Below are 23,265 nucleotides of genomic sequence, written 5' to 3' on the forward strand. Positions count from 1 at the left end.
GAAGAGGAACACTGACATGGCGTTCCTGATGGGAGCAGAGATGGCGACGATGGACCAGCAGGTGAAGGTGTGGTACCTGGCAGAGCGTAACCTCATCTTGAACCAGATGTCGAGACCGGCAACGACCACTGCCACTACGCCCACGCCAACGCAAGCACTGCAACTGTGCCCACAACGCCGACGCCGACCTCTCCCACCCCTGTAGAGGAGCCTGCCATTTGAGTTCCATGTCTATTGTTCCTACCCTTTTGATTGCCGGACTTCGGCTATGTTCGATTGCCGACCTGTGGCATGATGATCACCGAACTTATGTCGTTTTTTGGTAGCGAAAAAGAACTTTGATTTTGTGTGTGTTTGGGGGCCGAAACCTGGGGGCGCGGCTGGAAACTTGATTCCCCTCAGGCCGAAAAAACTACCGGCGCAAACGCGCAAAGGCCTTCCCCAGGTGCGCTGGGGGGCCAAACGGTTGGAAATGCTCTAACAACCCATTTTGTGCATGAAAAGAAACAACCTGGTCTAGCTTGGAGAATCAAATGGTTATAACATTCTCAGTGGCTACTGTCCAAGTTCAGATCTGGTCAAGGTACAACACTGCACCTTGATTAAAGGGCTATAATAAACGCAAAACACAAAAATAAATCAATTCTTTCCAGCTTTGCTTTATAGTGACATTCCATCATGGGTCTTAGAAGAGTGAAAATGTACACATGACAAACCAAACACCTGCAAAAGCAGAGGGCCCTATTCGCTTTCGTAGTCATCTTCATCTCCAAATGAGAAGACCGAAGCGTCTGCGGCGATGGCCTTGAACTCGCTCAAGCTGGATGATTCCACAGCAGGGGGGTGTGCTTTGGTGGAGCCGCTCTTGCTGCTAGCTTCAGTTTTGAGAGAGATAGCGTCAGCTGCCCTTGCAATTCCTTGATCGCCCGAAATGGTTATTTTCTCGATTCCGCTGGCAACAGCTGATGGCTCCTGTTGTGCAACACTTGTTTCAGAAGCTTTGGCTCCATTTGCTCCACCTTGACCACTGCTGGAGACCTCCTTCCTGCCCTTGGATGACCCATCTTCTGCTTCATTGTCAGAAAAAACATCATCCTTATCATCACTTCCAGTTTCTTTCTTGGACTCTACAGGTGCAGCATTGCTGTCTTTGGCACTGCTGCTCGTAGAGGAATCAGCATCAGACTTCTTATCAGCAGATCCATCAGCTGGTTTTTGTTTTGGTGGTTGTGAACCACTATAATCTACCAGAACGATCTCAACCTGGAATCCTGGTGACGGCAATTTTCTCTGGATACCATAATAGTTAGTTAAGAGTCTGAACAAAGGTCAACAAGGTGAACTCAAGATAAATGACTCATCACTGGGCAAAATGTTTTCTTCACTTACTACTAGTAATATAAATCATTTTCATCAATGACAAATATAAAATGTACCAAGTCTGCTACAGCTCAACTAGAGCCAAACCTTGCATTACACATGGCAACTCATGGAATAAGGGTGCATTGGGTCCATAGGAAATCTGCAGGAATTTCAAAGGAACATTTGTTCCTGTGGGAAAATTTTCCAACCTAAAGTTTGGGAGAAAGGAAAGGCGCGCATCTCGATGCCAGTGGGAGAAAGGAAAGGCAAATAAAGTATTCATGGAACCATGATTAATAACAGGTGCACCAGTACCATTCCTTCGTTCTCCTGCAACCACCCAAATCGCACACTCCTTATGTTTTCCTGTGGTTTTTCAGCTCCTTTATTTTGCAGGTGTGATCCTTCCCCATTCCTACACTTACTCATATTCCTATGTATTACACATAGTTCAAAAAAGCGCTAGGCGTTAATTTTGTGTTTTACCACCTCCTTGCGATTTCTGACCAAAGCGCATACTTATGCGCAATTATGTGCAGATTAAGCGCAGTTACGCGCTAGGCGTTTTGCTACCGCCTAGAGCTAGGCACGCCTTTTTTAACTATGGTTTTACACAACCGTGTCCCGAACAGGGCCTAAAACAGTCATGTGGACTCAACAATATAAAGTGGATATTTAGCGTGCATCTTATTGAATAGTTCAATATTTTTATTTTTGAAATAAACTTCCGTTAATGTATTAACAACTTTGAATATTGGACATTGGATGAAGATAATCCGACGATACAGAGGTGGTAAATCCGAGCACTATTGGCCGTTGGATATCATCTTCACTCCATCGGATTCTACCACGTGCACTGATGAGGACATCCCCTACTGCAGTTACACCCACACATCTCACAGGTACACCTGCTCAAGTAACAAAAAGACAAGGACCAATCACCAGAGTTCGCAAACGTCATTTCAGGACTTTGAGGGAGCCATAATGACACATGAAGGCATGGACAAAGCACACACGATAACACTTCATAATTTCATCCATAATCATCCTTAGGTATTGTGCCACGTCACTTTTGGGCCAGGCCCATGTAAAATCGAAATAAAGGGCAATAGGTTTCGAGTTCGTATTAGTGGAGAAACCGACTTAGGGTTGATCCCCCCCCCCCCCCCCCCCCAATCCCTCCAGGGCATCGTTTAGACTTGGGTTTTGTTTAGGTACAAATTCGCCATAGTTGCAAATTCATATATTTCATTTGTGTAACAACCAACCCAAGACCGCTTACGGAAACCCAACATTCAGCAGTTTATATTGCAAATCATAGGTCTTGCTTGTTCTTCAACTGCTTACAGGGACTGGAACTTTGTGATCAGGTTGACCGTGCCCTGGTGTGGTCAATAACAACTTCGGAATTGATTTAGCAATTACATAAGCGCAACCTCATCCCATGTTGTAGTTTAATTATCCAAACTTTCTTTCTTGTAGATGAATTGTCACTCTTTTTTACTTTATGATTTAGAGTGCACAATATACACAAATTCGAAAACACCAAACACTTTTTTGTTCTAGAATCTTCCATACTTTAACTATCCAAACTTTTTTTCGAATGAATTGCCATTCCTTTTTTTACTATATATGATTCACAATGCGCAATATGCACAAACCTCACTTCGCAGGCACTTCTCATTTGTTCTAGATCCTTCCATACTTTAATTCCCCCAAGTTTGTTTCTTCAAAAATAATTCCATTCACTCTTAGTTCACAAAAAAACTCAAAGTTATGACAACATGTTCATAATTCCATTTGTCTTTGAAGATGCAATACTAGCTACTCAAAACTGCAATACGAGATACCTAAGGACAAATGTGCTGGATATATTTGACATTTTCATGTACTATATTATACCTTGCAGTCTTCAAATATTCTGTAGTTATAATTTGATTTTCGATGGGATGAACCACGAGAACTAAATCTACATCTACGCCATGCATATATGACTCCAAACTAACATGTTTACCTGTTTATCATGTGGTATATCGATATTCGTTCATACTTTGGTTATATCTATAAGCTCCTACGTGCAATTTGCACGTGTACCTACCTAGTCAAAATAATCAGTTACCTTGTCAAAATCAGCAATGAAGCATCGATTACCTTGTCAAAATCATCAAAATCAGTTGGATTCAGTGTCACTCTGTTCTCCATCATTGTTGTATTTAGCCAGCTGAAAAAGACAAGTGTAAAATATAATTAAGAATATAATTTATTTCCAGTTTCCCATGTAAGATTTTGATGCCATCAGATATATATCATATATATATATATATATATATATATATATATATATATATATATATGTAGATTTCTGCAACTAAAGCAAGATACTTATGTAAAGGAATGATACATTATTAGAAAAAAGGAGCTTACCAGTAGAAATCTCCTTGCCGATCATGAAACTGAATCTTGAAATCACCAGCTACCTCTGCTAATCCAGGCTCCCCGGGCAACGCGAAAACCATAATTCCCTTCTTTGGTGCACTAAACCAGAAATCTTCTGGCTGAAAATGGGTTGAAAATTAAGTTACCAAATGAGAGCAGAGAGAGACTTCATGCATTTAGAGAATAGATCAAATATATAATAAAAGAAACAGCTTCTCTAGGTCATAGTGAAATAAGAGAGTTTGGAATATCTTTTGAGGTTTTTGGTACTTTGTTTTACGGAATGTCATGTGGTGGGCCTTGGAGAAACACAAAGTCCCAACAAAGTAAATTAACCTCATCAAGGACATGTACGATAATGTTGTGACAAGTATTTGAACAAGCGATGGCGAGACTGATGACTTCCCGATCAAAATAGGACTGCACCAAGGGTCAGCTTTGAGCCCTTATCGTTTTGCTTTAGTGATGGATGAGGTCACAAGGAGATATCCCATGGTGTATGCTCTTTGCGGATGATATGGTGCTAGTCGATGATAGTCGGACGGGGGTTAACAGAAAGTTAGAGCTATGGAGACAAACCTTGGAATCGGAAGGTTTTAGGCTTAGTAGAACTAAAACTGAGTACATGAGGTGCAGTTTCAGTACTACTAGGCACGAGGAGGTTAGCCTTGATGGGTAGGTGGTACCTCAGAAGGACACCTTCCGATATTTGGGGTCAATGCTGCAGAAGGATGGTGATATCGATGAAGATGTGAGACATCGGATCAAAGCCGGATGGATGAAGTGGTGCCAAGCTTTTGGCGTTCTCTGTGACAAGAGTGCCACAAAAGCTAAAAGGCAGGTTCTATAGGACGGCAATTCGCCCCACAATGTTGTATGGCGTTGAGTGTTGGCTGACTAAAAGGCGACATGTTCAACAGTTAGGTGTAGCGGAGATGCACATGTTGAGATGGATGTGTGGCCACACAAGAAAGAATCGGGTCTGGAATGATGATATAGGGGATTGAGTTGGGCTAGCACTGACTGAAGAGAAGCTTGTTCAACATCTTCTGAGATGGTTTGGACATATTCAATGCAGGCCTCCAGAAGCTCCAATGCATAGCAGACGGCTAAAATGTGCTGACGATGTCAAGAGAGGTTGGGGTAGATCAAACTTGACACGGGAGGAGTCCGTAAAGAGAGATCTGAAGGACTGGAATATCACCAAAGAACTAGCCATGGACAGGGGTGCGTGGAAGCTAGCTATCCATGTGCCAGAACCATGAGTTGGTTTCGAGATATTATGGGTTTCAGCTCTAGCCTACCCCAACTTGTTTGGGACTAAAGGCTTTATTGTTGTTGGTGGTGGTACTTTGTTTTATGGAAACAACAAAACTGGAAACCTACTAGATTATGCTAAATAAAGCCTGAAACAAAGAAAAAGGAAAAGAAAAGAGATAACAAAGTAGGCTGCTCAAGTAGCAACCACACAAATTCCAAATGTACTTCCATTATAGCATTGTTTTTGTGTTTAGCTTCACTAATGCAAAATCCATAGAAACACGCAAGACACGTAAGGTAGAAGCCAACATATCTAGATTCCAAAAGTATTGTGCTCCTGTAACAAGTCAGTGGGCCGGCGGATCAAGGTGGAGGGTCGGTGAATCGGGGTGGAGCAGAGGTGGAGGGCCAGTGGATAGGCGCGGAGCAAAGGCCGGCTAGGCGAAGCAGAAGCCGGCAGGTCGATTGTTTGGCAGTGTGCAGTGGCATGTGGTAGAGGCATTGACTAAGGGGAGCAGCACGTGGCGTGCGCGGAAGCAGCAGCGACCAGAGGCAGGCACGCGTGTGGACATGAGAAGAAATCAGCAGCAAGCCAAGAGGATTATGGCGGCGCAAGATTGGATGGAGCGATTTTTTTTTACCTAGGCTCTAATACCATGTTATGGATGCACCTTATCTCGATTGCATAGCCCAAGAGGCATATATATATATATATTACACAAGACTTGGGGTACAAGGAAAGAGACGTAGCCTAATAAGAACTCCTAGACCAATACTAATACTACTTAACAGGTCTGTCCTTTATATAGGAAAATCGGGAGCAATACAAGACCAGTTAGTTAAGCAAGAAATATTACAAAATATTATAAGCCATCAGTATATTAGAGGAGGCATGTATCTATTGTTGAGGAAGCAAAGAATCAACACAAAAAATTAGTGTTCAATATTTGTTAGTTTCATTTCTCTCTTGGACCTAATATCATTTACATTATGATATAACAACCATTACATTTCTTTACCAATGTAACACCCCATTGGTACTGAAAATGTTGGGCATACAACTGCTTCAAGCTATAGAAGACGGTACTAGGCTATGTTCATACAACTGCTTCAAGCTATAGAAGACAGTACTAGGCCACTGATTTTTTTTAAGAACCTTTTTAACACTATGCGGTTTCCGCTATGAGCTTACAAAAACAAAGTGGGCGCAATCAATAATATGAACAACCTGCACAGATATTCGTGATACTCAACCGATAATTTTCAGAGTAAGCAGAAAGCCACAAACTACTGAACATAAACAAGAATGTTTTATTAATGAACAAAAACCAGAGTGGTTTATTGATGGAAAGGCATACCATTAGTTCTTTCGTTCTTGGATGCTTCTTCGTAGAAAAAAGAACACCTGCATAATAGGTTATTACTCAATGCAGAGGAGAAAAACTGCTAATCATAGAAAAAGAACAACAAGCTACTCTTTTACTATATGATATGTGAGATGAACATTTCAAGTTCAATTCATGATGTAAGATACCATTGTGATTGGACACAGTAATTGATGGCCTGATCCAATAGGGGCACCTATGAAGGCGAAATCCCCTAAGCATGCACCTGGAAAGTGTGGCACATGCTTAATCATTTACAAATGAGATACATGCAGATCATACTGAAATCATGGAGGAAGTAGTGTGAACACCTGCGAGGCGGCTGATTTTCACCATTGAAGTAAGTTAAGATACGCTCAAAGTACTTCACATATCTCTGTAATTTTTTCCAGCAAATTAAGAATAATGCATTGTTATATAAATAAATTAAAATAATCCAAGGGTTACTCACAATCTGGCTTGGAAGAATAAGCCCTTTTCCATCTACACATCTTTTCTGGTTGTAGTATTCAATGGACTCCTCCGCAGTAGGAAAGAACTGTCCATACATATGATGCACAAGCTTCCAATCTTATTAACCCTCAAAATTGGTAGGAGAATTGGCATGGCTAATTTTAATTAGCATGTAACGCAAATACTGATTTTACCTTTAGGTATACTAGAAGGCTGGAGATCATCAACCCTGTTCTTGCTTTCCCAGCTTTGCAATGGACAACCACCACATTTTCTATGTCTTCCTTCAGCCATGAGTATGCACTTTGGCAAAATGATATGACAAGTTGTATCGGAGGACAATTATGATCGTCAAAAGGAAAGCATGCAACCTAAAATATACACATCAAATATGAATATTGAACAAAAATGATTATTTCATTATCAAACTGTGTGAAGGAAACTGAAGCAAGTGATTGGAAATTTTCAAATTATTTCTTGGTGGTGACAGGACAGGGACATAAACAGATATATAAGCTGCCCATACCTTTCCCTCAAAAAGAGATGCATCATACAGCCTTTCTGAGCAAAGGTTATACACCTTATATTTCCCCTGTAACATAATAATAAATATAGAGGTTAAAAGGCACAAATAGTTCAAGTAACATTTGTAACTGAACTTTGTAATTGATGTAAACGAAGATCAACTAGAAAACGTAATTGTCCTCCAATGACATTTAACTAAAATTTAACTACCCCAACGACATGTCACGAGATCTACCGAACTTCAAGAAACATGTGTTATAGGTTTGATCCACAGGAGTCCTTAACTGCAAAACTTCCAGTAGTATTGCACATTGGTAAAAATAGAGAAGATAGGTCTAACAATGCATAGAAGCAAAATATCATAGATGAATTACCACCCTCAAGCAAATGAAAAAGGCATTCATCACCTTAACAAAGATATGCATTGTACAACAGATGAAAAGGTTAACTTGCACATTCATCATAATAGAAATGCTAAAACCCATTGCTTTTATGCGACGCTTTGGCGTCAGGGTGCCCCCCAAGTCCAGGGCGTCGAACCGCCTTTGACATCTACGAAAGGCATCCGCCTTGTCCATGTAATAGATATGTGTACTTCCTCCTTTATATAGGGGTATATTTGCTGGCCCGTAGCAATACGGGGTCCAGTGGAGGATGCCGTCACGGCTGCTTCATTAGATGACTGACACCCAGGCAGCTGCCTCACCGGACTGCATCGCCTCTACTCTCTACTGTCGCCTCCACTGTCTCGCCTTGGTCTCCTATGGCCTGATAGTGGAGTATGCTGCTGTTGCTCCCAAGGTAGTAGCACCTCATGCACCGCAGCCTGCTCAGCTCTCCAACTCGGCATGGCCTCCAATAGTGAACAAGAGAGCATTTGTTACCAACATGTCAGCAAAAGGCAAGTCCGCTGCTGCTGCTGCCAATAGTTCCAAGCAAATTGTTGCCATGTTTCGAAGAACACCTGAGGATCTTGTAGATGAAAGGCGCTTTTGGTGTTCTCAAAGCACTATGGAGTCCAGCACAAAGACTAAGGAAGAGAGGCACTATGTGAATGTGCAGTGAGCATTTGTTCTTCTGTGAGTGTGGCATACCATTTAATGCTACAAGCAGTAGACAATTTGAGATTGCAATTGAAGCCCCTTGCCAATATGGTTCAGGGTACAAGCCTCCTAGTGCCTATGAACCAAGACCTGAGAGAGAGCCATTGCTTAATGATTGTGTCAAGGAAACAAGTAGGGGGCAACATGAGGCAGCATGGAAATAATAGAGAAGGAAACTCATGTCGGATGGCTGGTTGGATAGAAGGGAGCGCCATTTGATTAACTTCCTTGTTAATAAATAATCCGGAGGACACTTCTTGGAGTTGGCTGATGTGTCGCTTAATCCGGGCGTTGCATGTTGCATTGTAGCTCAAATAAATAGAGGAAAACGGGGTAGAGAAGTCGCAAGTACGCACATGGCGCAAAACATTGTCTGTGTGTGTGCGAGATAGAGTTGGGGTAACACCAATTGAAGAGAAGCTTGTCCAACATCGTATGAGATGGTTCGGGCATATTCAGCGCAGGCCTCCAGAAGCTCCAGTGTTTAGCGGACGGCTAAAGTGTGCGGAGATTGTCAAGAGAGGTCGGGGTAGACCGAATTTGACATGGGAGGAGTCCGTTAAGAGAGACATGAAGGATTGGAGTATCACCAAAGAACTAGCTATGGACAGGGGTGCGTGGAAGCTTGCTATTCATGTGCCAGAGCCATGAGTTGGTCGCGAGATCTTATGGGTTTCACCTCTAGCCTACCCCAACTTGTTTGGGACTAAAGGCTTTGTTGTTGTTGTTGTTGTTGTTGTTGTTGTGTGTTGAGTTCATCATGCTCAGCTCCCGTAAGCTCTTCTGGCCGACAATTGGCATCAGAGCCTTGTTAACCGGTGACCGGTGGACATGTCGAGCAGCGGAGGGCAGACAAACTCTCCCTCCCATGCCTCCAAGTCGCAGCCACTGAGGCCACGGGACGTGAGCCGCGACCACAGCCGAGTGCGGCAAGGGGGGAGCTGGTCATGCAGCAGGTCGTCCGGGAGATCGGCGGCGGCAGCAGTGGACTCTCCTTTCCCATGCTGAACATGGCAAACTACACCGACTGGCCCTGGTCACAGGTGAATATGCAAGCGCCTCTGGAACGCCATCGAGGATGACGACATCCCGCGCCGTGAGGATCAGCAGGCGATGGTGGCGCTCCTAGCACTTTTAGGCTGCCACGGCGCCATTTCGGTTTTTTCTTTATTTCCCGTTTCTGTTAGAGCTTAGCTCGGGTTTCTAACAAACTTTGAGCGAGTCTTGTACTCAAGCACGATTCATTCGTGGGATAGAACGAACGCCACGGATCGTGGGCATTGCAGCTCAAATAGATAGAGGAGAAAGAAACAGAGAAATTGCAGGTTTGCACGCGGCGCAGAACATTCACTTCATCGTGCTCAGCTCCGGTGAGCCCTACCAGCCAACAGTAAAGAGAAAATGATGATGCCTTAGTTGTGAAGCTAAGGAGCTGCTTTAATGATGCACTTGCAAAAATGGTACTTGATGTCAATCTTCAAAACAAAGTTGATCAACATGGGGAAAGGAAACCCTCGTGAGTCATGTTGAATGCAGCATGTTAATTTTTGCAAGGTAATTCCAGCAATGTAATTTATAGACAGACTCTTCATATATGTTTATTTTTACATGTTAATTGTTTGGTGGTGTGCATATTGTGGTCAGACCATTGAGCTACAAAGGTTTGAAAAGCGTATTGTTAGTCTTTGTGTTTCATCATTTGGCTGTGACAGAAATCGGAGCACATTTGAATTTGCGAGTCAACTAGTAAACTCTCTGTATTTATTCAATAGTAATTTCAGCAAGCTAGTTATTCATTTTATTTGCTATTTGTAGATCCATATAAAGAAAGGAAACACGTTACAATGGAAAAGAATGAATGATGTGTCTTTGTTTCATACAACCAGAAGATGCATAGGTTTCAAAAGAGGTGTGTGAAGGCGGGCGACAAAAGCTGAGGTTTTTGATTGGGGCAATGAATGGGTTGACGCAACAATGTCACCACCAAAGGTGCTCGAGGGTGTCCTGATGACATTACATGGGAGGATGTTGGTGTGGCTATTGGTGCATCTTCGAACCTTTCGAGGTCGCAATCTTCCTAGGACAGCTATTACACTTCATAGGGGGGCGTCAAGTGTCTGTGTGGCATACATAAGGCAGCACAAGAGACCTACACCAACACGGCCAACAATTCTTGCAAAAGATGAGGAAGAGGAGTTAGAGCAATACTCAAGTACCCCCAACACAGAGGAGGATGATTGAGACTGTGATTGATGATGATAGTGTGAGCAGTGATGACGATCCAACCAATGTTGACCAAGATGGTGGAGAAAACACCAATGTCACCATGGATGAGTTATATGATGGTTATTGAGACTTGGAGATGAAAGTTGAGAGTTGAGAGACATGAGAGAGTTGACAAGCCTTAAGCCTTTTGCTATGCTGGTATTATGTGAACGTTTTTTATGCCATTGTAGTAATGTTTTAAGAATCACCGAGGAACTAGCCATGGACAGGGGTGCGTGGAAGTTTGCTATCCTTGTGCCAGAACCATGAGTTAGTTGCGAGATCTTATGGGTTTCACCTCTAGCCTACCCCAACTTGCTTGGGACTAAAGGCTTTGTTGTTGTTGTTGCTGTTGTTGTAGTGATGTTTAAGAATCAGGATTCATGACTAATGTCATGTGGTTAACTGGTTGTGCAATATATCATGCACTGCAGTCATGCTACTTATCTTGTTTTTCACTTTTGCAGTTTTGCTCACGCTTAGTTCTCTGTTTTTTCATTATTTGTGGACAAGTTATTAAGTTATAACATATTTGTTCATGTTCATGCCACTTTCTGTTTTGGAGAAGAGCAAGTGCAAAGAGGATGGGAGGGATGGATGCTATGTGGGCTCTACAACCAGCAATTTCAAGGTGTGTATCTACCAAATTCTTCTCTACTCTGCTGCTCATAGTAGTTCAGAATTGTCTAATTGTGTCGCCTCACCTTACGCTTTAAGCGACTAAAAGGTGAGGCGGTACTAGGGCGCCTCGCCTCGCGTTACCGCCTTAAAAACATTGATCAAACCCCTTGATGTAGATACTTGAGGTGAACAAGTTATCAACTGTTCTGGCGCTAGTGTCTTCGAGAAGTTATTCCTGTGTCATATTCAGAGGGCATGCCTACACTGAAGCAAGCTGCTTCTTTTTGCGAGAAAGAGAAGCGAACTCATGTTATTAAGTTAGTGCAGCATGGTCAAGGTAGCAAGAAACATATGGAAGCATAAACAAGTAAATATCAGACATATATCTGTAAGGCACTCTTAAACACCTGAAAATTATCATGTATGTTAAGAAACTTAATAGATAGCAAAAGCTACCTTGTGATGCATTTCAAAGAACCTGATGACTTCCTCCATGTGGTTGCGATAAAAGCCCTGCAATAGAGGTATTGACGTGTTTAATTCTAGAGACAATACAAAGGAGCTCCAACTTCAAAGTGTGACACTGACCTCAAAATATCCGAAAATCCCTGAGCTCAAATCACCGGCAGGAAAACCCATAGCAATTATGTTCTCTGTAATATATGTCATGTCTAAATCAAATCCTCCTTCCTATTATAAGAACGAGAAATTTGTCAACATCTATTGTCTTGCTGCTATGGCCACAAAAGCTAAATTATTAAGTGAAACCATCCTGCCTACTGTTTTTCGTATAGTTTCTAAGGTGTTCGAGAAAATAACTGACTAGCAAGGATCTTCTGAAGATAATCACACAGATCATTACTCTAATTCTCCAAAATAGTAAAGTTTGACCCTCCTCTCCATATAGCATTCTTGATTGTCCTTGCTATTATCAACGTAGCAAAAGACTGATGAATTATCATAATCATGAGGCATGACACTGCTTACCGAACCCAGCTAAGAACATGCAAATATGAACCTTGAACCAAACGACATGTGACTTGTGAGAAGATGCATGCTAAATATGAACACATATTAATGTCTAAAACCTCCTAACATGGATGACTTGGTGCTGGAAGAAGGCATTTTCAACGACACACACCATCATTTTTCATAAGTCAGAAGCGAGCAATGGAGCAAACATAGCATTCAAGGAATTGTGTGCGGACTATTAGAGTTTCCATGATGAAAGAGGAACAAAATTGTTGCTCAATTAGAGGCATGTATGCTTGTCCTGATCATGTTAGTGCAATACTATGAGAACTGAAAAATAAAAGAAATGCGTTTGAAAGATATAAAGGTTCACCCAAGATTTCATATTCGAACACCTATAAATGTACCTGATATCGTCTCTTATTCTGTGAGACCATGTGGCGAGCCTTAACTTGCACTGCCTTAACAGCATTCTTAGAGGAATCCACAATGCCTCTTGTCAAGGAACCAAAAACACCAGCTTGTGCAGTAGTTGGGGTTGTGCTGCCTTCAGCACTCTCGTCTTGCTGTGGATCTTTTGGAGACAGCCGCAATCCAAGGCCACTAGCGAGACGGGAAACGGTATTTTTACCTGTTGGTGATTCTTGACCTGAAGAAGGCTGAGGGATTTTCAGATTTTTCGCCCAGGAAGATAAGCCTGATGTAGAAAACATGGATGATGGTGCCTCGCGTCCTGCAGCATCTTGTGTGGTGGCAGAGGTTGGAGCAGAAGGAGATGAAGGGGCAACAGGATTTGGACTGGCAGCCTGTGTCGCGGAATCATTTGAAAGAGCACGTGGAACAGGATCAGCAGTAGTAACGGCAGGAAGTGGAGATGAATCCTGGTTATCCATAGGAGTATCAGACGGGGGGAGAGATGGCTTGACTTGTTGTTGTTCCATGATTGACTAACGGAGTTTATTAATCTCAGGTGAACGAATGACAAGCCACATCTGCAAGACCATCATCATAAGAAAGCAGCTCAATCTGCAAGTGCAAATCATGTCCTCGACTAACTGCATATATTTATTTACACGGAATTTGAGTGCATAACTACAATTTCACTCTTAACAAGCGCAAAAGATCTCATTCTAAACAATATGTTATGTTGCATCAACACATCAGCCAAGCAATGTATCACTTTACACATTCACATATCTAACAAAAGACAACTTAGAATAATTATCATCTTATCGATATCACTGATTACTTGCAACTGGGCAGGTTATTCCACATGTACAAGAACTGAAAATACAAATGAGAGCTCGTCCACACTAAAACTAACACAGGAACAAGAACCGCAACCTGAGCTACCACGGCAGCCAGACACGTAGTTAACAAGAATCTTTAAGCCTAACAAGAAACTCACGACGAGCTCGGACAAAGCAACGTGTGAAAGAACCGCTCTGAAGGGGATCTCTCGGGTCGGCTACGGACTCAAGAACTTATAATAGATGAGAAGCGGAGGTTGTGGCCTGGCCTTACCCGCAAGGTCCGGATCTGTGTGTCGTTCCTTCCCTCGAGGCTTGGCGAGTTGGCGACGACGGCGAGCTGCCTGATGGAGGGGGGAGAAGGGCGGTTGCTTCTTCGGCGGAGGTCTGTGTGGGAAACAGAGAGATGGGGATCGCGGGCGGGTTTGGTGGGGTGCAGCGGGAGGAGACGACCCTGGAGTGGGTACAGGGGGTTAATTGGAATTTTTGTGCAAAAGAAAGGGTAAGGGCATCTCCCGTCAAACCGTTTTGAGGGACGGTCTGGACGTGTTTATACCCATCTAAAACAGACATGTGGAACCGGCTTGGATTGGCAGATTTTATCGACACAGCAGCAAATGTTGACAGATCTCGGTCGGTCATTATCTCTATTATTAAAAGAGGATTAAACGCCGTGATGGTTCGACCTTCTTCGATGGTTCGACCTCATTCCCCGCTCCCCTTCGCACGATCGCACGCAGTCGAAAAAGGCAGCCACAAAGAGAAAAAAAGGCATCCACGAAGGCACGATAAAAAGAAGGAGAAAAACTGTAGGAACGAAAAAGCCCACGTACGCAAGCCCCACTCTCCCACGCCCCATCTTTCCCTAACCACTCACCCCAATCCCGCGACTCCTCCCGAGAAAGATCGCCGCCGCCGGCCTCCTCCAATATCGCGACTCCTGCCGAGAAAAAACGTCGCCCCTGGCCTACTCATTCCTTGCTCAACTTGGCATCAACAGCCCTCTCACACGCAATCTCTCTTTTTCTCGTCATAGACCCCTACTCCGCCTCCGTCCTCCATCCTTTCGCTCCGGCTTCCACGGCTGAGAACGAAGTCACCCGCGACGACGCCCTCACTGAGGCTTATGGCCCGGCTCCACCTACCCTCTCACCAGAGCAATCGGCGGGAACCAAGACCGCTGACCCGCGAGACGTGCATACAACAGCTCGGCTAGAGGACCAAAGGCAAGGTTGGATATCCCCATCTCGACCATTTCATCCCACCGACTATCGTCATCGTCCTCCCCGTGAATTTCCACGTGAACGACCACCTCGAGGGGCAGCACATCGCAGCCTGCGAAATTAGATTGGAGTGGCAGATCCGTGCCCTATCCGGTAAGTTCTACGATAACCATTATCTTCCTTCAAACGCTAATTTCAGACTGGTCACAATCTTCGGCCAGAGTATATTTCTAGACTATTAAATGCCATCAATTGTACAGTTGGTGAAAGGTCACCAATTTTTATGTTTCTGCTTCCAGTTCCATCCATAAAAAATGTGATATGTTGCCCTTGCATGCATGGCAATTGTTTGCAGGGCAGTGTTTATATGACATTGCGTAGAACAAGAATTAAAACTCCTTTCTAATGGTTGTACGCAACAAAAAATTCCTTCAACAATGTCCGATTGTTTAATCCATTATCGGAGTACAAATCCATCGAAACTGTAATGGTAGCAGTGGAGGTGCCCGCGGGCGGAGCAGCTCGTACATGGTTCACGGCGTACATGGGCATAGCGATGGAGATGGAGACGAGCTTCAGATGGGTGGCGTGACCATAAATTCTCCGACGAGGCTTGAAGTCACTTGGATAGGAACGCCATTAGAGGCCATGCATCAATTGTAGGACCGATCTAAGGCAACAAAAATCATAGGGAAAGCATCAGCTGACCGACAATAGCTAGATCATAGCTAGATCGGCAAGCTTGATTGGATTAATTTTAATATGCTATATGGCTAAGTGCACACAAGACCAAATAATCAAAATTCTGCAGTTTTGCCTTTACTGCCGGCCCAAGCATCATCACCTTCTGGACTGAAACCAAAGGCATGCGTCTGCATGTCCCATTGTCCAAGTCCACAACAACGTAGGTGTTGCAAAACTGCAGGGGACTTCAGTGAAGAATATACTCTGGGCTCATCTTACATCAGTGCTTATTGTATCTCCTTTTGCTTGGTCTTTATTTGGTTCTAATGGAACAACTTCCAGTACAATAAAAGAAGAAAGAATCATTTCTTGACTTGCAGGTTCCCCATGCACAAGGTCCAACAAATGGTTTGATACAGAACAACAATTGTAAGTGCTACTGTTCGTATGCCCAATTTGGTTATCTCTTATTTTCTGCATGACTATATTATCGTTCTGTTAATATTTAGGTACAAAGTGGAATTAAACGAGGTCTAAGTGATCTTTGAATTGTTCTTTCTCATATGGTTTCTCCTCTTCTCTCTACTTGATTATTATGTAGACAACTTCTTTTGTTTCCTTAAGGAGCCATATATGAACCAGTACGTACACAATTCTTTTCGCGCGTTATGCATCTACAAATAATTTATTAGCTTTGTTTTTACACGTATTTGTTTCGTGAATAACTAATCCAATTATGTTTTCTACTTTCGACCACAGGCTACTGGACATGGCATTATGACCATGCTCCTGATCATTCAACCAACAATACCCGCCTAATCATTTTAGGAGATAATTGCACGGTTGTAACCATGTAGTCATGTTGGAATCTTCCAAGTGTGATGCACCTGCATACACAGTTAAAGCATAGTTGCTTACATTTCATCTCCTATAATTAGGTCACGACCGCAGAACACTGTGCATGTGAGGGTTACATTTTTCTTTCAAAGAAGAAGATCCATGGGGAAGTGTTTCAGCTTATGGCCAGCGGGAAAATCTTCGCCTCGTTGTCATTAGCCGATTACCAGATAGTATCCAACATGTTTTTCAACATGTAACATTTGTCCACATAGTTTCCAACATGTAACATTTTCTCATATAGTTTTCAATATGTAACAATTTCCTAGATAGCTTTCAACATGTTTTCAGTAGCACATGTTGGAAACTATCTGGGCACCACAATGTTACTCCTGGAGGCTTAACTTTTGTAAGGCAGGTATTTATTCTTTCTTGTTTTGTCTGTAGATGATAGTCCACTTATCTATCCTTTTGCCTTTTACCTATTATAGATCTGTCTGTGACACAAATATACAGACACAAATATATCAATCTGGTTTATGTTGTGGTTGCTTCCTAACTAAAAGGTCTTGAATTTGATTCTAAAAATGTTGGAAGTTGCAGGCATGGTCATATGAATTTTTGCTCAAACCATGCTTGATACTTTCACATTAGTAGCTAATATCTTTGGAATTACACTTCTAAAAATCTTCCATTATTTTAGGCTAGCCCAAATGTCCATTTACTTTGGTTCCTTACTTATAATTAAAAATCTTAATTGCATTGTCAGCTATTTGGACAAGAGAAACTGCCATTGGTGTTGTTATTGAGCTAGCCAGTGCTTGGCATTGAGAATTTCAACATGAGGACAAAAAGGGAGGCAGTGACAGGAGGTAAGGGGGACAACAACGGGAGTTACCGGACCGTAGCTAGAAGATATGGACGTGACGGTGCGGTCATCATGTCCTCCAACTTGTAGAAAAGGAGAAAAGTGGATCGGTGTGTGCTCCGAAAAGAGAAGTGCATTGTTATTATTATTTTTAAGTATGCTTGTATTTGCAATTTGTTTGCTGGAATCAACTTTGTAATAGTTTAATAAGTGATAATTAGTTATTTGCTCTGCTTTTGCTTCCATATGATGTCAAAGCACATTTCAAGTTGAAGAGGAATCCTAATGTTTTTGAACTACTATATGACATTTTTTGCACACATGCATTTTTATGTCAATTTGTATATGCATTATGTTTATGCAATCGCCAAGGAAAGAAACTTGACTGGCATGAGGTGATTGCCTGTACAATGGTACCAAGTTTAAGCTGATATTTGTCCCAACGCATTGGTAAGCACATGCTCGTGAATTACAATGAAATTTTTATCAATATCCATATACGTAAATTTTGTCCTGTAGCAACGCATGACATTTTTATCAACATCGTACAATGGTAGCAAGTTTAAGACGACATTTGTCCAGATGCATTCGTAAGCACATGCTCATGAATTACAATGACATTTTTATCAATGTTCCAATACATAATTTTTTTGTCCCGTAGCAACGCATGACATTTTTATCAACGTCCCTATACATAAGTTTCTTGTCCCATAGCAACGCACGGGCATTCAACTAGTGGAGTATATATCTTGTCTATTGATCAAACGCCACTACCTCTAATGCCGACATTGAAGATTAAACAGGTCATAGTGGTGGGATGTTGGTATCTCTGATGGACACGCCGCCTTATAACACACTAGTGGCAGGGGCGCGCCCGTGGCGTGCCTCCTCTGTGGTCTTGTGCGCACCAATCTAGCTAATGCATTTGTGAACGTGTGTATGCAGTCCAGAAAAAAAGCCAGTTGTTTAAAAAGAGTATACTTAGCAGAAGTGTAGAAGCAAAGTGTTCAGTCGTCAAAGCATATAGCATGCTAATATATCTATATTAACTGAGAGGTGACATCTTACAAGGTTGATGCCAGAGCACAGCATCGATTGAAATCAAAGTCTAATATGCTCCAAAAGGCGGGCGACCTCCAAAACAGACACATACCTTGTTGAGCATCGCACATCTTGGGCTCACATAGCTAGAAAAAATCCTCTTCTACTGAACATCGCCTAAATCTCTCTCAACTTCTCTCCTCTAATCTCCCTGATTCATCTCCATAGCATCAGTTAGTTCAACACTTCCTCGCCCACCTCTCTGTTCTTCACACAGCCACCCTGACCATAGTTGCTAGACCTGCCACCCACCTCCCTTCACCTGTAGTTCTGTACCCAGGGCTCCTCTGCATCTCGCCGCCCTAGCCTAAGAGCATTTAAAAACGTTGTTTGGGTTAAAAAATTGTAATGATATGGCGAAAATGATCCAATGATTGTAAGTAGTGCCTTATATCATCATTGTTATAAGATAAGCATTCCAGTACTATATACCATTCTTATTAAATATTGCAAGAGGATCATTATAACTCAAACTCAGGTTCCGGTTTGATGCAATAATCAGATTTCAGAAAAGTGAGTAGGAAGACGTACATCAATTGTAACTCGGCCAAGCCGATGTGGTACTTTGGGATATTGCTGCAATGACAGATGGTGAGTAGATAAGCATTGTGTAATGAACCAACATGAGCTCAGCATAAAAGAAGGACATGTTCTCCACCTGCATTGCATTAAACAGAACCAAATAAGATTTCATCGAGTGATGGTAGTCCAGATATCCGACAATAGGACATCTTAGTAGCTAGCCAGCTCATATTTATTACAAATATCTTAAAAAATTAATACTCCCTTATGTGAATTTAATTCAAACATATTTGTACAGCGTGTATTCAAATCGAGAAAGATAAATATGAATATGAGGCATGCCCACTTGATGAATATCTCGATCATCAGAAGTATTCCCACCTAAATGTCAATGCACTGGTCCACTATCTGAATGCCAATGCACTGGTCCACTCCTGACACGAGCATATGTAGGAACATGAATATAATTGTTTTCTCGTATGATATTGATGTGTATTAAATGACAAACATCATATTAGCTTAACTTTTCTAGTCAACATATAGTTCCGCAATTAGCAAATGGTAAAAATTATTAGGAGTCCAGACCAGCAAAATCCAATTGATCTCTTCAGCAACTACTCTATTCTGCCAAACCAATATTTTGACAGATCATGTGATTACTCCACAATCTAAAATAAAGAGACACCTGAAGGTGATAACTACAAAGTAGATGAACCAAGAGTCACCACTTGCTCATGAAGAAAATTATTCAAGGGTATAAACTTGAACTACTAATGCAGGCTGCAAAATAGACGGGAAATCACATTTTCCTTGGTAGCGGCAAGTCGGCATCAGTTCAGATACAAAAAGACCCGATCCATCCTTTGAAACATCTACTTCTTCATTACGTGGGGTACTTATAAATCTGTAGACCATAGCTGCTTCAACTTCAGAACATCAACTACCAAGAGGGTAAAAAATTCAGTAGAAAAAGTTCATCTATAGGATGTGAAAATTTCAGAGAAAACATCAAGAGGATGTAAATCATTAGGATGCAACTACTCTCAGAAATTGAGGTGACACTTCCAATTATAATCATTTCAAAATTTCAAATAAATCAACATGAAGACTCCGGACTATAACTTAACATAAGTTGTACTCACTTTTTGGTATATTTCATAATCAGCCAGACTACATATCTTAAAGTTGCCTTGGATCGACCAAAAGCCTTTTGGCATTCTGGATGTATGATGTTAGTCCACCAGTACTACTTGAATTAAGTAGGCAAACCTGCACAATGAAAACTTTCGCAGGAAAAGAACAATCTTATATTTACTTTCTTACTCACTTCTGCATATGAAATCCCGTAGACTTCGAACAGAATGCTACTAACAGACATGCTCGTGTGTGCCTTTGATATAAAAACTTGTGACAATAAAGAGCTATATATTTTTGGTAGTTCGTTAGTAAATATCCCTTGCAAATATGAGATTAATCCTCCATCCAACATAAGTAGTGAAATATTTCAAGGATACAGCCGAAGACGCACCTGGTCACCCGAGAGTGCTACTATGTCCTCATCGGTCAAAAGCCCATTTGGTAGAAGACATCCCTAATAAGGTGTGAAGTACCTGGTCACATGATAACAAATTATTATTTACTTGTCACAACTGAACTATCATTAGCTGGAAAGAGTAAAAAAAAGCATGTATACTGAAAAAGCATATACCTCAGTTCCAGTTTAAGCTAAACGTTCTTCTCTAGGCTCCTTTTCTCCATCAGGTGATAGGGTGTACTGCTGCAATCTATCTCATCCCCAGAATTTTCAAATCTGCTAGGAACAAGTTCTAAACAAAACATTCAGAGAAAAATATAGTTAGACAGGGACATGGCATCGTCCTTTCTAGTTTCTATAGACTCCAGTTGCAACAAACAAGCTGAGTAGCTTATAAAATTGCTATCTTTACATAGAATAATCACTGTCATACCAATAAAATAGGACAAACTATTAATTGAAAGCAATAAGCGTCAGTACATCCTATCAGGAGGTGTACAGCCTACTTACTCATCTGCTACTTCAGTACATACTCCTTCTGCAACAGTAGCTACATATTCTGACTCTTGTTTCTCAGATGGAGCAGCTTTGGTTGTTCTTGCCATGCATTGCCTACACGCCGTTAAAATCAATTAGCTCAATGCAAACGAGCAGTAATATATGGATAAATGTGGGAGAAACCCTGTGTTCTTCCACATGAAAATTAAAGGAGAAACTTAATCGATCTATTCAACCAGAGAGAAATGCATGGAAAACTACATCTATTCATGAAACAAAAAGGCACCGTTACAGTAATGTTGTTGCTGTACATACTACTACACAACAGTGAACAAAATCGACAGAGCAATTCATCCGATCCCAATCTCAGCCCTAACACCCCTCCATCTATTAGTTCCAGGAAACCTGGAAAGTAAAAGAAAAAAATATCAGAGACATTTGACTCAACATGGAAAAGAAGGACTTGTATGAAAAAACAACAAAATTGAGTAAATACAAGTGCTATTACGGTCCATCTATCTCACTCCAAAAATGAGAAATAAAAGAGAACTAGTTAATTAGTCCATCAAATTACAACTTTTTTCTTTTGAGTACTTTGGAGAACCGGATCTACCAGCAGCTAGTTAATTAGTATGTTGCTGATTGTTCCTTCCTAAGAAAGAACTGAAACTGTATGTACATTATGTTTTTCTAGCATGGGGTCTTCTACCTTTTAGTATGATCTTATGATCTGTTTAGGGAGAGTGGTGTTGATCGTCTTCTTGTCAAACATGCATGGTCATCGAATTTGCTGTTCTGTTGGATCAAGTTAACTGTGTGCTAATCTCTCAGCAAACCAAACCATGCATTTAATAAACTCACTGTGTTCTTATTCTGAAATTATATTCAAGCTCATTATTCAGACAGATTGATGCTGGATTGCTGATAACAACATGCATGTACACGCATGTCAGCTGCTAGCTTATAATAGTTATTCCAGAGGACATGCATGCATACATGCACAGATTTGTATGAGCGAGCATAAGTTCAAAACTTACAGTTTTGTAGTGATTCTATGAAAAATTATGTGACTATGAACACCTAATTTTTAGTAGAAGCTAGCGCCGCGTTGCTGATTAATTATGGGGAAAATAGAAGAACAAGAAACACACATCGTAGTGGTGGAAGTTCCTTGTCCGGAAGCTGGGTGATGAAAATGGTTGGCCTTCACCAGGCACCTAGTGCCGAAGCTGCCATTGCCCAGCAAGAGGGGAAATCGGATCGCCTTGCTCGACGCCGGATCGTAGCCAGGCCCGTGGGAGACTTGGCTTGCGCGGGCACTGGCTCAGCCGGCAGCGGCTCCGAAGGGCTTGTCTGCGTTGGCTGCGGCGGCGAGGGATGCATAAGCTCTTCCATCGCTTGGCGCAGCTCGGAAGCCATACGGCCCAACTTTGTACGTAGATCACTGTATTTTTTTTTTTGAAGCAAGATCACTGTATTTTAAATGGCACTAACAACTTCAGTTAAGTTCGTCTCGTTTTAAAGTGCACAGCACAGCAGAATTTATTTCAAATCCATCTTCATACTGCCACATATAACAATCTTGCTCAAAATCTCTAAGAAGAAAAAGAAGAACCAACCGAACAATCTTTCTTGGAACCTCATACAAGAAAAAGCACAATAAACTGAAGCGGCAAAAAAAACCCGCTGCAAATCATACCTATAAAGACAGAGACAACCCACTGAGCAGATGAAACAGCGAACCAAATCTAACGATGAACCGGTCATCGCGATTTCTAAAATAAGAAAAGAAAATTGAACGTACCACAGCGAGGAGACATAAGATCAAACACCTCATGAGCGTGAACAAACTGACACAGGCAGGAATTGAAAATCAACACAGAAACATCCATGGATATGCATGAGCGGACCACGAAGCGCACCTTGACAACGATGACAAGCGGAGAATAGAAAGCAGAGGAGGGGCCGGTCCCACGCATCAAGAAATACAGAGAGATGATTGGGAACTCACCTCGGCCTGATGTCCTCTCCACGTCTCCCTCTGCTGCGGTTTGCGACGGTTCACGCTCGCCGGGTTGAGTGCCAACAAGGAGGGAAGGACGGAGCGCAGGCCGCGGGTGGAGGAGATGGAGCTCGGGGCGGGAGATGGAGGGCACGAGCATGGGGGAGGGCGGCGGCGGTAACCCTAACTGGAGGAGGCGCTGGGTGCGAACCGAACGGAGAATGAGTGCTCGAGGAGATTGCGTTTTGTTTCTTTTCTTCCTTCGATATACAGTGCGCCCATCACGCCATTGGCTGCATCGCACAGTACGCCTCCGCCCACGTGGCACGCTCGAGCAGCCCCCTTGATGCACACCTTATTGTTT

The 23,265-nt window shown here is 42.2% G+C and overlaps 1 protein-coding gene and 1 long non-coding RNA gene across 2 annotated transcripts; both read right to left on the minus strand.

Annotated features, from left to right (window-relative positions):
- Positions 1–488: 488 nt before the first annotated feature.
- LOC109747383 (phosphatidylinositol 3,4,5-trisphosphate 3-phosphatase and protein-tyrosine-phosphatase PTEN2A) lies at positions 489–14,161 on the minus strand. The gene is made up of 13 exons (XM_020306453.4): positions 13,907–14,161; positions 12,790–13,374; positions 11,999–12,100; positions 11,867–11,923; positions 7,423–7,488; positions 7,091–7,267; positions 6,895–6,981; positions 6,755–6,819; positions 6,593–6,669; positions 6,417–6,463; positions 3,787–3,917; positions 3,514–3,583; positions 489–1,290 (listed from the first exon to the last, which is right to left on the minus strand). Exons 2-13 carry the CDS (start codon positions 13,321–13,323, stop codon positions 742–744), a joined length of 1,962 nt encoding a protein of 653 aa, XP_020162042.1. The 5' UTR covers positions 13,324–13,374; positions 13,907–14,161; the 3' UTR covers positions 489–741.
- A 4,089-nt stretch (positions 14,162–18,250) lies between these two features.
- On the minus strand, positions 18,251–23,142 carry LOC109747382 (uncharacterized). The gene is made up of 5 exons (XR_006663895.2): positions 22,911–23,142; positions 20,912–21,304; positions 20,576–20,693; positions 18,877–20,477; positions 18,251–18,652 (listed from the first exon to the last, which is right to left on the minus strand). It is a non-coding gene; the product is annotated as an uncharacterized lncRNA (long non-coding RNA).
- Positions 23,143–23,265: the final 123 nt, after the last annotated feature.

This window comes from Aegilops tauschii, chromosome 5 (assembly GCF_002575655.3).
Source record: "Aegilops tauschii subsp. strangulata cultivar AL8/78 chromosome 5, Aet v6.0, whole genome shotgun sequence".
NCBI lineage: Eukaryota > Viridiplantae > Streptophyta > Magnoliopsida > Poales > Poaceae > Aegilops > Aegilops tauschii.